The sequence below is a fragment of the Acomys russatus genome, chromosome 28 (assembly GCF_903995435.1).
Source record: "Acomys russatus chromosome 28, mAcoRus1.1, whole genome shotgun sequence".
Taxonomy (NCBI): domain Eukaryota; kingdom Metazoa; phylum Chordata; class Mammalia; order Rodentia; family Muridae; genus Acomys; species Acomys russatus.
The window spans coordinates 887,221-904,930 of NC_067164.1; the positions used below are offsets into that span (position 1 = coordinate 887,221).

Consider the following 17,710-nt stretch of genomic DNA (forward strand, 5'->3'; position numbering starts at 1 on the left):
ACAGAGAGATCCACGTGCTTCTGCCTTCCAAGTGCTGGGATTATACTAAGCATGTGCCATCACGTCCTGCTGGATTTTTTTTTCCTTAATTTTTTTTTAGCTTGGTCTTCCTAAGAGTAAATCCAGACGTGTGAGACACCCCGGCTTATTTATCCTCTGGAAGGTCTACAAGTATTTTGAAACTTCAACTAAAGGTGCCCTAGCCAAAGAGTAGCTGTGTGTCAGTGCCCTAGAGTCTTCATTGCAGTGGTGTTGGGGACTGAGAGCAGGAGGCTGAGTGATAGTGGTGGTCTGAGTGTGGAGATTCAGTCCTTCATCTCCCTGGGCTTGGAAAAGGTATTCCATTGTCTCCTGTATGCTACGGAAAGCAAGGAAAGGCAGTTTATAAGGGGAGGAGGGCAGCTAGGGGATGGACTGCCAGGGTTATACAGTGCCATTGTTCTGAAGAGACAGGACCGATGTGGGTGCAGACTAGCTGTGAGCAGGGCGGTGGCGTTGCTGTATTTTAATGAAACTGAAACTTTTCAAATTTCTAAAGTATTTTAAAATTAAAATATAATTTGTAATGCTCGAAAATTTACCCAAGCTTATGTAGTTTATCTACCATAAAATTCTCACTGAATTTTTCAGTGAGTATAATGTATTTATAATCATGAAGCCTTTGCCATGGCTGAGTACCATCTAAAGAAAAGAGCCTAACCCCCACCTCTAGCTATATACAAGCACCTGGATACTTCCTGTTAATGAGATATTACAGAGTATCAGTGTGATGTACGTGTTTGGCTTCTTTACTAAGAATATGGTTTTCTGATGCCTGTTCATGTTCCTTGCACTTTTTAGCATGAGTTCTGTAGCCAGCAACAGACAATTTACATACTAAGGTCATGTGAGATGTGTGGGTAAGTTATATGAAACCAGTCAATATAGGAAAAAGTTACATATTAAAAGCAGTGAAAATGGAGCTAGAGCAATGGCTCTGTGGTTAAGAGCACCTGGCATTTTTGCAGAGGATGTACATTTGGTTCCCAGCACCTTCATGACATCTCACAGCTGGAACTCCAGATTCAGGGTCTGATGCCCTCTCTGGGCTCTGACACCACCAGGTATGCACATACACACCTACAGGCACATACCCAGATACAGAAAAGCAAATTAATACTCAGCCAGGCAAGGTGGTGCACAAACACTTTTAATTCCAGGCAGAAGCAGGTCGAACTCTGTGAGTTTAAGGCCAGTATAGTCTACTTAGTAAGTGCCAGGCCAGCTAGGACTACAGAGTAAAGCCCTGCCTAAGGAAACAGTTGGGTAATGTCATAAAAGTGGCTGTATTGATGTTAGTTATTCATCTACAGAGGGTCAACTAGCAGTATGCAATAGTTATCATCATCTTTAAAGCGGAGAAGCCAAGGTGGAGCTTTGTTACAGACATTTGCAGTATTTAAGTTGTAAAGCTTTCTTTTTGCCTTGTTAAGTAAGCTTGAACTACAACTGTCATTTACCCTAAACAGTCCCAATTATCTTTGTCAAAGCTGAGTGGTAGAGCCAGACATAAACTACAGGTAGAATAAAAGAGGGGCATGGAAATGTTTGCCTTGCTCATGAAAGTAGTTTGTCTTAATTGTAGAAAATGTTTCCTTAAATATTTTACCAGAATATCACTTCATGCCATTGGCCTTGATTACAGTAAAATGTGAGAGTATCAGCTGCTTCTTGAGGCATCTGTGTAAATATATCAAAGCAAAATGTGTTTCCTTCATAAGTTCCGATTAATTAATGCAAAAAGCAATTCTCGTTTAAAAAACCAAGTATCTACATTTTTCAGAAGGAAATACATCTGAAATGAGTATTAAACAGTACAGCTGGAGTAATCTGAGGAAAAACTGTATTGTAGAAGTTTAAATATACCTCCCCTACTCTTCATTGTTTCCCTTTTATTTGCCTCTTCAGGAGCTTTCAAACAACTGTCCCTTTCTTCTTTTCTAAAACCAAATTAATCTGTACATGGCTTGACTTGAAATGCAGTCTTATGGGACATAGGAATATTGAGAAGATGCAGTGCCCACGAGGTGCTTGTGTTTGGTAGAAAGGAGAGTGGGAGGTGGAGCCCTCTTGCTTCTGTGTCTAGATTGATTGACATGGTTACAGTAGGAAGTTTTCAAAGTCCTGCTAAAAACATAAGTTGTTTAAAAACAACAACAAAAAAAAACAGTTGTTTCTTTGTAGCCCTAATACAGGAGAAAACTAGAATTCATTTGAGAATTCCTCCTTTGGGTTCATTTTGTGGTTGAGATTTGGGGGTTCTGCTGCTTGCAGTATCATTTTCTAGCATAGTCAGTACTTAGGACTAAACATACCCAATCACTTACCTCCCTCTCTTTAAACTTATAAAGACCCTGCTTTATTGTCCTGTGTTCAATAACAAATGGTGCCCTTTTGTGTTTATTTTTTGTTTTGTTTTCTCCTAGGTTGTACTCATCACCAAAGAAAAAACTCACACCAATGCAGAAATCTGTTAGTCCATTAGTTTGGTGCAGGCAAGTTTTGGATTACCCAAGTCCTGATGTGGAGTGTGCTAAAAAGTCCCTTATCCACAAACTTGATCAAACTATGTCAGGTATGTCTATAATTTTAATTGCGAATCCATCCGTTTTCTTTGGCCTGAAAGCATATACATTGAACGTGCATGTTTACGTAGCAGTCCTTGCTTGAGTCTCACTGTGTGCCATCATGAAGGCTGCGTTCATGGAGTAACAGCTTTTACAAACCCTAGTCTCTTGCTAGTTCCTTATATCCATGAGTTATGAAATAGTGACCTAAAACATTTCCTGAAATGAAAAATGTTTGCTCATGTCATCTAAAATTACCCCATGTACCACACTTTGGTAAATGGATCTGCTGGAAAGTACATGGAGACCTAAGAGGCATCACCTCCTCACTCAAGAACTCGGTTGCTCCCTGACTCTTCTCGTTGTTTAGGTCCCATGAGCTCAGATCCTTCATCAGAATGAGGAAATGATAATGTATATGAAAGAGCCTAGCATGGCTTCTGGCTCAAAGAAGGTACCTGTTACTCACATTTCTTTCTTTCTTTTTTTTTTAAATTAATTAAACATTTTTAATTTTTTACATATAAATTTATATTGTTACACATCTCACTTTTCTTCTCAACTTTGTCTTTTTTTTTCTTTTTTTCTTAACATTTTAAATTGCTTTTATACTCTTGTTTAACATCATTCACAGAGCTTAAAAAATGTGCTTATGACTATTTGTGCCATTTAACATAACATGCCAGTGTGGGGAGAAATATAGGAAAAATACTGTCTTTGCATTTCTCAGTCTCTTTTTAAAAATTCATTGCTTATGAAATATAAATCGTGAAGTATGATGAGTAATTCTCAGTAGGCTTCCCTTTTAGTACGTATGTGTGTGATGTTCATGAGGGTGTATGCACATTATGTGTGTATGTGCATGTATGTGTGTATGTGCATGTATGTGCGTGTATGTGTGTATGCGCATTATGTGTGTATGTGCGTGTATGTGTGTATGCGCGTTATGTGTGTATGTGCATGTATGTGTGTATGTGCATGTATGTGTGTATGCGCATGTATGTGTATGTGCATGTATGTGTGTATGTGCGTGTATGTGTGTATGCGCATTATGTGTGTATGTGCATGTATGTGTGTATGCGCATTATGTGTGTATGTGCATGTATGTGTGTATGTGCATGTATGTGTGTATGTGCATGTATGTGTATGTGCATGTATGTGTATGTGCATGTATGTGTGTATGTGCGTGTATGTGTGTATGTGCATGTATGTGTGTATGTGCATGTATGTGTGTATGTGCATGTATGTGTGTATGTGCATGTATGTGTGTATGCACATTATGTGTGTATGTGCATGTATGTGTGTATGTGCATGTATGTGTGTATGCACATTATGTGTGTATGTGCATGTATGTGTGTATGTGCATGTATGTGTGTATGTGCATGTATGTGTGTATGTGCGTGTATGTGTGTATGTGCGTGTATGTGTGTATGCGCATTATGTGTGTATGTGCATGTATGTGTGTATGCACATTATGTGTGTATGTGCATGTATGTGTGTATGCACATTATGTGTGTATGCGCATGTATGTGTGTATGCGCATGTATGTGTGTGTGCGCATGTATGTGTGTGTGCGCATGTATGTGTGTGTGCGCATGTATGTGTGTGTGCGCATGTATGTGTGTGTGCGCATGTATGTGTGTGTGCGCATGTATGTGTGTGTGCGCATGTATGTGTGTATGCGCATTATGTGTGTATGTGCATGTATGTGTGTATGCGCATTATGTGTGTTATGCATGTATGTGTGTATGTGCATGTAGAAGCCAAAGGTTGATATTGAGTGTTGGCTTAGTTAGGATAGCTATTGCTGTGGGAAAACACCATGACCAAAAGCAACTTGGGGAGGAAAGAGTCTATTTCAGCTCATAGTTCCCCATCACCGAAGGAAGACAGGGCAGGAACCTGGAGGCAGGAGCTGATGCAGAGGCCATGGAGGAGTACTGGTTGCTGACTTGCTCAGCCTTCGTTCTTTTTTTTTTTTTTTTTTTAATTTATTTATTACATATACAGTGTTCTGCTTGTATGTACACCTGCACACCAGATCTCATGATAATGGTTGTGAGCCACCATGTGGTTGCTGGGAATTGAACTCAGGACCTCTTGAAGAGCAGATAGTGCTCTTAACCGCTGAGCCATCTCTCCAGCCCTCAGCCTTCATTCTTACAGCACCTAGGAAAGCCAGCCCAAGGGTAGCATCTTCCACAGTGAGCTGGCCCCACCTCCCACATTATTCATCAATCCAAGAAAATGTACTACAAGCCATTCTGGTGGGCACCTTCTCAGAGGGACTTGCTCATTCCAGATGACCCCAGCCTGTGTGGAGTTGTCTTTCTCAATGGCTCTCTTTCAACTTTATATGTTTTTGTTTTGTTTTGTTTTGTTTTGTTTTTGTTGGTTTGTTTTGTTCTGTTTTACAAGACAGGGTTTCTCTGTGTAGCCTTGGCTGTCCTGGACTCCCTTTGTAGACCAGGCCAGCCTTGAACTCACAGCGATCGCCTGCCTCTGCCTCGTGAGTGCTGGGATTAAAGGCATGCACCACCATGCCCAGCTCCACTTTATACTTTAGAAACAGGGTTTCTCACTGAAACTTAGGACTCACTGATGCAACTAGGTTGGCTCACCATGGAGCTGAGCTCCAAGGAGCTACCTTTCCCCATCTGCTCCAGCACTAGGTTTGCAAAGTGTACTGCTGTGCTCAGGGTTTTTTGTTGTTGTTGTTGTTTTTTTCCGAGACAGGGTTTCTCTGTGTAACCTTGGCTGTCCTGGACTCACTTTGTAGACCAGGCTGGCCTCGAACTCACAGCGATCAGCCTGCCTCTGCCTCCTGAGTGCTAGAATTAAAGGCGTGTGCTATCACGCCCGGCTTTGTGCTCAGGTTTTTATGTGAGTGCTGGGAACCTGGCCTCAGGTTCTCGTTCTTGTGAATGACTATTTTGCCTGTATGTATGTTTGTGCATGTTTAGGATCTACAGAAGCCAGAAAAGGGTGTCAAATCTGCAAGAGCAGGAAGTGCTTTTCTTAACCACTGGGCCATCCCTGCAGCCCGCAGCTCACTTGTTTTTAGACTTCGTATTTGCTTTACAGCTGTGGTTTAAAAGTTTTCCTTTTGCTTTGTTATAGACACATGGTTTTTGTTTAGCGTTCATACTGAAAGTGGTTGAGAAAGCAGAGGAAAAACTGGGTAAACAGTTAAGCTGGCTTGCTATAAGTAGTGGTTACTATGTGCAGATAACTTACAGGAAGTAATTACAGAGCTGCTCAATGAATCTGAGTCTTTTCATCTTTAAGAAGCCCCTTTCAAAAAAATAAAGCCTTTTATATGAATTTCAAAAAGGTTTTGTCTCACTATGAATTCTCTTTAGCATGATACTGTGGAACTTGATTTCTATTATGTTCGGGCTGTCATTGAGTGAAATAGATTGTTATAAATCTGTAGACCATGTGAAATAACTAAATTTTAGTCAGATGGCATTATTAGACATTCATTAAGGGTGTTTGTAGGAGGCTAGGGTGAACATCAGTCGGTGGGAAGAACATGTTCTGTAGCAGGCATGAGGACTTGAGTGAAAATTCCCGGTACCCTGTACAAAGTGCAGTGAATGCTGCATGTGCCCGCAGTCAGCTGTGAGATGGAGATAGGGTTTCTAGGGATTGTTGGCTGCCAGCATAGCTTCAGGTTCAGGGAGAGACCCCCTATTGAGGGAATAAGGCAAAAAGTGATAGATACCCCTTGTCCTTGTTAACCCTCTACACATGTGCGTACACACACATACACATGTACACCGGGGGGGGGGGGCACACCCAGACAGCTGTAGACTATATATAAATGAGTGGGCAAGACTGTGTTTGAGCACACTTGATTTTCAAACAGGGAGTGGCGTACATTTGACTTATAGGCTATGGTTCTCCAGTTCTTGGTTTAAAAAAGAGTGGGAACATTTGCCAGTTGCTAACTGCCAACCTAGATTTGTGGGATGCAGCTAAAGCTGCAGTACCTCAAAATACCAATTTTGAATGAAAGAGTCTTTATTATAACGAGTATTAAAGACTGTAAGAGAGCTGGGAAGTGGGTGGTATTTCTCTGCAATTCTAATATAGGCTGAGGTAGGAAGATTGAGTTCAAAGTCATCCTGGATTGTATATCAGGTTCTAAATAAGCCTGGAAACATGACTGGGGCAGTGAGGGAATGAAGAAAGGACAGTCATACAGACCCATGACAGAAAAGCTGGGGTCAGGTGGCTGTGCACAGTCTGGTGGAACCAAACCAACTGTGTGACAACCTGGGACCTCAGTGTTTCTTATGGACAGCACAGGAGGGGAGGTCTCTGCAGGTGAGCCGTCTGGGGATGTGAACACCAGGGAGAAGGTAGGTAGCTACAGTTACTCATTTGTGTGCACTGGCCAATCATTCATAAGGAGTCACACTCAAATACGTTGTCACCATTCACACAGCACATGAAAGGCTTTGCTATCCCCATGGGTCTGAGGCATTGGTCATTGACCTGACCTTGCCCATGTCAAACAATACACATTCACTCAAGATTTCATTCACCTTTACACGTTGACTCAGTCCTCACCTCCCACAAGGAAATAAGCAAACAAACAAAAAAACTGGGGGAGGAGGGCTAAAAGAAGAAAGAAATTGCAGGGGCGGGAGATGGCTCAGTGGTTAAGAGCACTGGCTGCTTTTTCCAGAGGATCTGGGTTCAATTTGCATCACTCACATGACACTTCGCAACTATCTGTAACTCAGAGGATTTGAGTTCCTTCAACCTCTAAGGCACCAGGCATACACTGACATACATGCAGACAAAATACCTATAGACATAATTTTTTTAATTGTAGAAGTCTGTAAGACAGTTGTTCTTAACCAGAATTGCATGCTATTGAGTACTGCATCTGTTTAACAATGTTTAAATCATAACTTCATGCACAGAACAAGCAATTACATTTGTAAATATGTAGTTATACCATATGTTTAAATATATATGTAAATTTTTTTGAGGCAAGATCTCACTGTGTAGCTCTTGCTACTTAAAGCTTACTTTGTAGATCAGTTTGGCCTTGAACTCAGAGATTCACCTGCCTCTGCTTCATAAGTGTTGGGATCAAAGTTGTGTGTTACCATGCCAAGGCACTTTTAAATTTTTAGCGACAAAAAAAAAAAAAAAAAAAAAAAACTGATGCAAGTTTGAACTTTATAATATCGTATACTCCTGTTTTCAAGAAGATTTTTAAAATGTAATTTTTGATATGGCAAAACTTAGCTAGTGATTAGAGAGATTAGAGTCATCTTGCTCTAGGTGTTTACCTTTCCGGCGCTGGGGCTACAGGCGGGCCAACACACTGGCCTCACATTTATAGGGATCCAAACTCCAGGCCTCACGCTGGCCCAGCAAGCCCTTAACTACTGCGCCATCGTCTCCCCAGCTGCTTCTCCTTTGAGTTTTTAATGGAGACTTAATTGTAAAACCTAATTGGAGCATGGGCAACTATGTTAAAAAGAGCATGAGAAACTCATTAGGGAAGCCAGCGAGACCCCTTCTGAAACCCCGTCTTGGTTTGGTTTGGTTTGGTTTTTTGTTTGTTTGTTTATTTGTTTTTTGAGACAGGGTTTATCTTGTAGTACTTGCTGTCCTGGACTCGCTTTATAGACCAGGCTGGCCTCAAACTCAGAGCTCTGCCTGCCTCTGCCTCTCAAGTGCTGGGATTAAAGGCTTGTGCCACCACCCCTTGTGGCATAGGGGTCTTTTTAAAAAATATTATTCATACAGTATTCTGCCCCCAAGTGAGCCTGCATACCAGAAGAAAGCACCAGATCTCATTATAGATGGTTGTGAGCCACCATGTGGCTGCTGGGAATTGAACTTATTAGAACCTTTGGAAGAACAGACAATGCTCTTAAGTCTGAGCCATCACTCCAGCCCTGAAATAGGGTCTTTTTTTTTTTTTTGGTTTTTGGTTTTTTGGGTTTTTTTTTTTTGTTTTTGTTTTTGTTTTGTTTTGTTTTTTGTTTTTTGGTTTTGTTTTTTTTTTTTTTGTTTTTTGAGACAGGGTTTCTCTGTGTAGCCTTGGCCATCCTGGACTCACTTTGTAGACCAGGCTGCCCTCGAACCTGAAATAGGGTCTTAATCTATCAGATAAGATAGGTTTAAAAAATAATAATTTTCTTTGTAGTCAGCTCCAAGACAGAAAGGGCAGGGAATGTTAGTTTCTAGACTGACCTGGAGGAAGAAAAATTCTGATTTCTATCACTTGAGCTGGGAGGGGCTTATAAGGTAAGAATTGTGTATAAAGGCAGAATATATTTAACTTCAAGGGGGCAGTTATGAGTAATAAAAGAGAAAACTGAGATATGAAGAGATAGGAGAGAGCATCAGCAGTGATTTCTAGGTTTTCCACTTGTGTGGCAGGACAAATGTTTCCAGTTGTCGCAGCTACTCTGTTGCTGTGAAGAGGCCCCTTGATTAAGGCAACTTATAAAAGAAGGTGTTTCCCTGGGAGCTTGCTGACATCTTCAGAGGGTTAGTCCCTGACCATCACGGTGGGGGCATGGCCCTGGAGCAGTAGTTGAAACCTTAGAAAATCTTGTCTGAAAGTTCAAGGCAGAAAGAGAGGGAACTGGGATGGTTTAGACTTTGGAACCCTCATAGCCCACCTCCAATGACACACGTCCCCCAATGAGGCCATGCATCCTGACCCTTCCCAAACAGTTCCACTGATTGGGGACCACATATTCAAACATAGGAGTGTGTAGAGGCCATTATTGTTCAAGCCACCACACCAGGCTAAAGACAGAGACCTCCCTAAGTCCTAGGAGAAATTGATGTGAGCAGGAAGATTATGAGTTGGATTTGGTATGCTAACGCTAGGATGCATTGGTCGTACCCATGGGGAGGTATTGACATTAAAGCTCAGAGCAAAACTCAGGACTGAAAGCAAGTCATGGGAGTCTTGATCATTATGTTGTGAATGTTTGATGTTTCACAGAAGGAGTAGAGCGTGCTGGTCATTATTAAAGCAAATAAATATCATAAACTAGGAGATTGAAATTAGCAGTTAAGCTTCTGCTCAGAGTGACATTTCTGTGATCGTGCTGCAAATACGTGCAGAATGTGGTATCTCATAGAGAACACGGATGCAATTACATGATAGAACTCTTCCCCAAACCACTGTTCTGTCCATAGGCAGAACAGAACTTTAGCCACCTAATTTTCTCTTCTTTATTAATCTTTCCAGTGTTTAATGTCTGTCCTTGTTGTTGTTGTTGTTCATTCTGATGTTCCAGTGGCTGTTAGCTAGTCTAGTCTGTCATCAGATTTCTATTGCCTTTCCTCTAATAGGATTGGGGCACAGTGCTCCTTCCTCAAAAACAAACAAAACAAAAACAAAATTAAACCAAAACCCTGAAGCTTTAACATTGCTACTGAATAGATTTCAGGTTCCTGGGTGTAGTGTTTGAGGATTTCCACCACATCTGCTGCCTGGGGCGGGACAGGGGAGTGAGAGGCAGGGCCTCACATGTGCTCCTGGCTGACCTGAGCTCACTGTATAGATCAGGCTGGCCTCCAAGGCAAAAATGACCCACCTGTCTTTGCTTCCAACGTGCCGAGACCACCACACCCAGCTCCACCGTTCCCTCGGCTGCTCCTTCCTGTTGTTCACCACTGTGGGCTACTCATTCCTTGAGCACATGCTGTTTCTAAACTCTCTCTCCCTAGCCCCTGTCTTTATGTGCTCTAGTATTTAGCTTGTGTGTAAATGTTGTAAATATTGGAAAAGGTATAGTGGAAGGAAGAAATATCCATTAAGGATTGATTTGTGTGTGTGTGTGTGTGTGTGTGTGTAGCTTCACTTGCTGTCTTAGACCCAACACGGTAAGACCAGGATGGTCTTGAACTCATAGAGCTCTTCCTCTCCTCTTGCCAGTCCCCCCCTTTCTCTTCCTCACTAGCCCCACTTCGTAGCTCTGTGTGTTTTCCAGTGTGATTCATTGTGTTTGTTAACAGGAGTGGGAGTACTTTACTAGTAGCTATACTACTGAAAAACGACATCTCAGCATCCCCCATTAGCTATTAAATATCTTGCATAAAATCCCCAAAGAGGGGTGGATCCCAGTAACCTCTCTTCTGCCAGGACAGATTGTTGGCAGCTGAATCTCATGCAGGGAATCGTAGCTGCTGTTAGTTCGAGTGCAGCCGCCATGGTATGCATGGGAGGCAGCACTTCCTCATCCTCTACTCCCAGCCCTGACATTCTTTCCATCCTCTGCCATGACCGTAAGCTCTGTATTCGGTGATACAGTGTTGCATTTGTGACTTAACACTCAACAGTCACTTATTCTCAGCATTTGGACCAGTTACAAGTCTAGTTACTGCTGACCACTGTGAGAAGATTGCCTAGGAGAGCTGACAGCAGCACTAATCCATGGCCGCCAACAGTTACATAAAAGGCGGTTCAGTGGGTACATCATGTCCTGTCCTCATGAGTCTTTAATAAGAAAACTTGGAATGTTAACCTTTTCCCAGTTGCTAAATTTGATTTTCTCCTTTTTCGTTAATACAGCTCTCAAGAGGCAAAATTTATACAATAATCCTTTCAACTCTGTGAGTTATTCAAGTCCTTATAGTCCAAATGCCAGTAGCCCTTACAGCAGCGGCTTCAACTCTCCATCCTCAACACCAGTGCGACCCCCCATAGTCAAGCAGCTAATACTTCCTGGAAATTCAGGTAAGAAGTGGCTTTACTTAACGGCCCTACCTCAGAAAATAACAATTCATCAGATGTCTAGGTTCATTTTATTCATGAAACTCTGAAGCAATAGGAGAAAGTCTCTTTGATGTGCTGCTTTATACTTACTGCTCTACTGAGCACTAGGGATACAAAGGGAAGTTAGTGGCAGTATGCTATCCACATATAATTTGCTTTGTATGTACCTAAATCTAATTTTCAAATTAGTATTTAAAATCTGATTAAATTAAAGAAGCTGGGTTCCTTTAGCCAGTAAAACCTTATTTATAGCCTGTTGGGGTTATAAAATCTACGGACCTGTTTTTAAAAGAGGTTGATATACAGTTAAATCATAGCATGGGGTTATTTTCTATGTGAATGTGCTAAGAACAGTAAGCGCTGTAGTGAGGAGGACAGACTGCTATGGCCCAGAAGTCTGCGCTCTCCTTCTCCTACGGGCACTCTGCTTGAGCTGCTCACTCTCCTCTGAAGCTCACCATTGCACTCATTGTGTTCCCCCACAACTTGTTAGCGCTGCTGCCGTCCTAGCTGTGAGTGTGCTGTGTAGCCGTGAGTATGTGCATGCATGTGTGCACATGCATGGGGAGTCCCCAGGTGGAAGTAAGGTGTCTTCTTCTTTCATTTCCTACCTCAGTTTTTGAGATAGGGTCTCCCACTGAAACTGGAGCTCATTTTTTGGCTAAACTGGCTGGCCAGTGAGCTGCAGAAACCCACCTGCCTGTCTTGGCCCCTCTGTTATGCTAGTTTACAGACTCTGCTGCTCCAGGTGGTGTCTTACCTTTGACCTCTAACAGTCAGTCAAAGGCAGTAGCAATTTTGGGAGTCATTTAAATTACTCTGACCAACCATTTGCAAGGGTTTCTTGTGCCTGGTGTTGGGTTTCTGTTAGTCTTTGGTTCCTGTGGGGAACATTGTTTGCCCAGGTGGCATACTTCCTTTAAACTGTCTTCTTCCTCTTCCTCCTCCTCCTCACCTGTCTCTCTCTCTCTGTCTTCATACATACATAATATACAACATAAGTGCATATAATTTTAGGTAAATGTAAGATATGATTCCTTGAGGCTTTTACCAAACCTTGGTGTTTTTGTCTGCCCTCCCCTTTCCTTCTGTATTGACTTCCCTCCCCATTCCCATTGGAGCCTCCTCTCCCCATTTTTGTTTTCTTCTTCATATCACCTGCCATTCCCCTCTCTGGAGCTCCCCAAACCCATGGTTCCTTTATACTTTGCTGGGTTCTTCAGTGAGTCCATGTTTGCATACTCACACCTGAAGATTTGGAGCTAGGAATGGCAGGTGAGAAAACATGTGGCATTTCTCTTTCAGAGTCTGGGTTAAAATCTCAGTGATATAATCTTTCCTAGGAATACATATTTACCTGCAAATTTCATGATTTCATATTTTGTACAGCTGAATAGTATTCCATTGTATATGTGTACCACATTTTCAAAGTGTCTGCACCCACAAATTTACATCCCACCAACAATGAATAAGGGTTCTTCCTCTTCCACAGTCTTGCCAGCATTTGTTATCGCTTTTTTGTTTTTGTTTTTTTTAATCTGAGTCATTCTGAATGGGGTAAGATGAAATCTCAAACTTGCTTTAAATTTGTCTTTCTCCAATTGCTAAGGACAATGGACACTTTTGAGGTATTGTTTAGCCATTTTGATTTCTTCTGTTGTCAAGACTCTGTTCAGATGCCTAGCCCATGTTTTAATTGGGTCGTTTGTTTCTTTCATTCTGAATTTTGAGTTCTTTGTATATCCTAGATATTTAATCTTCTATCATGTATAGCTAGCAAATATTCTCTCCCAATTTATTTCTTCTTGACTTGTTTTTCTTAGCTGTACAAAAGCTGTTTAGATTTTGTCATTATTCATTTTGTTTTTGATTTTGTTTTGTTGTGTTTGATTTTTGAAACAAGCTCTCTATGTAGCCCTGGTTGTAATGGACCTCATTATGTAGACCAAGATGGCCTCAAATTCACAGAGATCCACCTGCGTCCACCTCCTGACTGCTGGTATTAAAGGTGTGTGCCACAGTGCGCAGCCTGCTTTTAGTTTTATACAGGTTCACTTGTCAGTTATTGGCCTTAGTTGCTGGACAAACAGGGTCCTATACAGAGAGTTCATCCCTACGCTAATATCTTGTAAGGTATTGCCTGTGTTTTCTTCTAGCAGTTTTATATTTCAGGTTTCAAATTGAGGTCTTTGATCTACTTGGAGCTAATTTTCGTGGGAGATCTAATTTTGTGCAAGTCTAATTTCATTCTTCTGTGTATTGGCATCTCTTTTTCCCAGAACCTCTTGATAAAGCATGCTGTTTTGTCTCTTTGTGGACTATCACATGGCTATAGTTAGGATTACTCATGTTTGAGTCTTCATTGTTTTGCTCTTCTGCATATTTGTTTTGTGCTAGAACCATATTGTTTTATTACTATAGCTCTGTACTATATCTTCATTTTAGCTTGTGTTCTCTTTAATGTTTCTGTCGCTGTTGACATCAGTTTTCAAATACAGATTATCTTGGTCATTTCATTCAACAACATTTGTATCTCCTTAAACATTATTGTTGTCCTCTTTGTGTTCAGTAAAGTGTGTGTTTGTGTATTTTTTAAATTCTTCAAATCCTTTGAAGTTTATGGTTATCCTTTTAAATTCTGGGGTTCGTCTAGAGAACACTAATATAGTTCTAGTGGGTTCGAAGGAAGACCTTGGCCATCATGTTCTTTGTATTTGTGGTTTGAGTTGAGCATGTGGACTCCCTGTCTTTGTGTTTGTGTCTTATGCCGTAGTCTGGCCGTCCTCAGATTGAGCTAGTGCAGGAGAATAATGAAGTACGCAGGCCAGGTCAGGGTGCTGGGTGACCTGTGAAACTGACCTTGCAAAGAGCGTCTCCAAACACATTCTGGTGCCAGGGCTTTGGGTGTGGACATAGCAGCAGGCAGAGGGAAGGATGAAGAGGAAAGGAGGGACTCCATGAAGCAGGTCACCAATCTGCACGTCAGCCCATGGACATGAAGATGACTACAGACAGAAGGCTAAGATGGGGGTGAGACGAAGCTGCTTCCTTACAAAGGTGGTTCCTGGACAAAGAGGGCTTCAGCTGGGTCTGGAACTAGGCTTGTGGGTAGTTAGCTATAATGGTGAACATTTTGGAAAACTAGATGGACATGATTTGGTACATACCTGTAATCTTATAACTCAGGAGGCTGAGACAGGAGGATTGGAAGTTTGAGGCTAGCCTAGGCTACCTAGTGCGTTCAAGGACAGATTATATTACAAATTAGAACCCTGTCCCCAAAAGGGGGGCTTTTTATCATTTCCTCCATGAAATAGGTCCCCGTGAAAATGCTTCCTAAGAACACACAGATTCCTGCCAGTGTGCAGTCTGTTCCCACAGTGCTCTCCTGTTGGTCTACATGAAACATTGCTTTTAAAATCTACTCATGTTCTTGCTACATCTATTGTATGTCACTACTAAACATCAGGGCATACTGGAGCCCTGTTTCTAATTTGGCAAGCATGACATCATGTAGGACAAAGCAACTTAGTATTCTTCTTCAGTTGGTTCTTAAAAGTAAGAAATCTACTTTTCTCAAATTAGTTTTGTTGTTTAGGAAAGGTAAGGTTTTTCTTCAAGGAAAAGATGGTGTTGCTAACATCAACTGAATTTGAGAGGAGAAAACGCTATGTCATATACTCATCTACCCACAGAATGGTTTCCCTGAGTGCCTTCTAAAAGCTGAAATCCTCTAGCCCAGCGATTCTCAACCTGTGGGTCACAACCCTTTCACAGGGGTCGCCTAAAGCCATCAGAAAACACAGAGATTTACATTACAGTTCATAACAGTAGCCACATTACAGTTATGAAGTAGCAATGAAATAATGTTATGGTTGGTAGTCACCATGACATGAGGCGCTGTGTTAAAGAGCCACAGCATTAGGAAGGTTAAGGCACTGGCTGAAAGCTTAATTGTTTTGTGGGACTTGAGGTAAGTTATACTTAAAAGACGTTTTGTGTTTATGACATAGTATGTAAAGGAGTCTTTATAGCCTACTTAAGGTCAGTTTCTAATGTCAAGTTTGGAGAGTTTTGTGAGTACAAATAACAAAATAAAAAGAATCAACAGGGCAGAGGCAGGCGGATCGCTGTGAGTTCGAGGCCAGCCTGGTCTACAAAGTGAGTCCAGGATGGCCAAGGCTACACAGAGAAACCCTGTCTCAAAAAAAAAAAAAACCAACCAAACAAACAAAAAAACCAATCAACAGATGTAATTGTTTGGCTAATTGCACCAAATGTTTAACTCTGTTTTTTTCTTACCAAAGTTTTATGTGTTTTTCCTTTTTCTAAAGGTAACTTCAAAAGTTCATCAGACAGAAACCCTCCACTCAGCCCTCAGTCCTCTGTAGATAGTGAGTTAAGTGCTTCCGAATTAGATGAAGACTCCATTGGATCCAACTATAAGCTAAATGATGTAACTGATGTGCAGATTCTAGCCCGGATGCAGGAAGAAAGTAAGTGTTCATCATTCAAAGTTGGGATTTTCCCCACCACACAGCTTATTGTACATACTACATTTATTATGGATGTTAAAGTGTTATGGAAAACAGTAAGATGGTGAAAGCATAAATGTTGAAGTAGACATTTCAGAGACTAATGCCACATAGGTACTTGCTTTCAAGTTTTATTTTATCTAATACAGCTTTGCTGTAGGAAGGACAAAGAAAGGCACTGGAGGCTGGGCTTCAGTGAATGCTGTTTGAGCCCTTACACTTTGTGTTGGATCTTGCCATTGTAATTGTTACTTTGTATCTTTTAGTGTGCTTTTAATGGCCCCGGAGGAAGCCTTTTTACCTTTTCATTTACTACTCTTCCATGAAATTGTAGTATCAAAGTTACTCTCTATATCTGCTTACCTACAGTAAGAGCTCCAGTATCTAAGGTCTTTGTTGCCTCTGGCACCCCCAAAGTACATGTAGGCACAACTTTTTTATACTTTTTAAGGATGGATGCCCTGGCTCTCTTTGAATGCAAGAAGGTGGTGGTGCTGTTCTTGCATATGCATGTGTTGTAGGAGGCAGCACAATAAACTGTCCTACGATCCCTGTAACCTTCTCAGTGAAATACAGTCAGTGGCTCTGAAGTTTTCTACTGCCTTGAGTCATTAGCCCAAAACGCTAATAGCACAGCACAGCTGTTTTCTGTGACTTTACGCCTCTCCTTCCTGAGTCAGTGGTGGGGTCGGTAAGATACCAGTTATTAATTTCTGCACCTGAATAAACTCCAGTTTTTTGAATGCTGACTTCTGTAGAGAGCTCAGTAGGCTATTTGCTATATAGCTTTGATGCTGTGTTTTGGTAACAAATAGTACAAATTGTAACTTTATTGTACTTTAGTAGTTCTTTCTAACTCATCTACACACTTGAATATTTTCCTAGTAATTAAAATGACATTACCAAAATCATACATGATACCTAGTTGAAAGAATCTTCCTGTCCTTTTTTAAAGCCATGGTTTTATTCTTATAGCATGGCTCTTTTAAGATTTGTATATTAAAAAATAGAATTACATATTTGGGCTATTGCCTGATCAAGTACCTTTGTTTGTACAGTGAGAAATGCAAAATACTATAGTGATTTTTGACTTGCTTAAATAAGCTCTCCTTTGTTACTGCAGTTGCTGCATTGGGCACTGACTTCCTGTTCTAAAACAGTGTGCCCTGTCACTTTGCTGTCTTCTGTTATCGTTGTTTGCTGTAGCCGACAATAAGGAAGTCAGTTCCTTTGCGCATCCCAGACCTACAGGACTACACGAACCTAGAAGTGCCAAGGATTTGGAGGGGTTGCTTGTTCTTTATTTTGTAGTTCCTGGGGATTCACCTCATGTGTGCTCTGCCACTGAACACCACCTCCGGGGATCTATGGTCTTAACAGATGGCCTGGAGCTTGCCCCTCCAGTAGTTTCTGTGCATAAAGAAATGACAGGTTGAATGTGCCTATACAACCCCTTTTAGTAGATGCCAGTAGCCAGCAGGGCTTGCTGAAGACATACCTAGACTCCTCTTTTCCCCATTATAACTTTAATGTAAAGGTTTGTGTGCTAACTGATATTTCTGTTCAGTGTTTACATAGTTCTCTCTCAGTGTTCCTGCAATCCAACTTTGGGTTTCTGTGTTTAGAGTAGAACTGGTGTTTTGGTGTTTTTAATTTATAGCTTTATCTTGTTAGCTTAGACTCCTAAAATGAAATAATAGATTTTCATTTAGTTTAAAAATAACTTTGAGATGTAGTCTGTGCATCTTTATATAGAAGAATGTCTAGAAGTAGAAAAGAAATTTTTCTTTGTACTTTAC

General features: G+C 41.2%; 1 protein-coding gene across 3 annotated transcripts in view; it reads left to right on the top strand.

Annotated features, from left to right (window-relative positions):
* Slain2 (SLAIN motif family member 2) overlaps nucleotides 1-17,710 on the top strand; it is a 51,373-nt gene that overhangs the window by 16,711 nt on the left and 16,952 nt on the right. For all 3 annotated transcript variants that reach the window (XM_051170489.1, XM_051170488.1, XM_051170490.1), the window contains exons 2-4: nucleotides 2,466-2,614; nucleotides 11,173-11,337; nucleotides 15,711-15,872. In XM_051170489.1, the coding sequence (XP_051026446.1) occupies nucleotides 2,466-2,614; nucleotides 11,173-11,337; nucleotides 15,711-15,872 (476 nt within the window). The remainder of the gene's footprint in view (nucleotides 1-2,465; nucleotides 2,615-11,172; nucleotides 11,338-15,710; nucleotides 15,873-17,710) is intronic.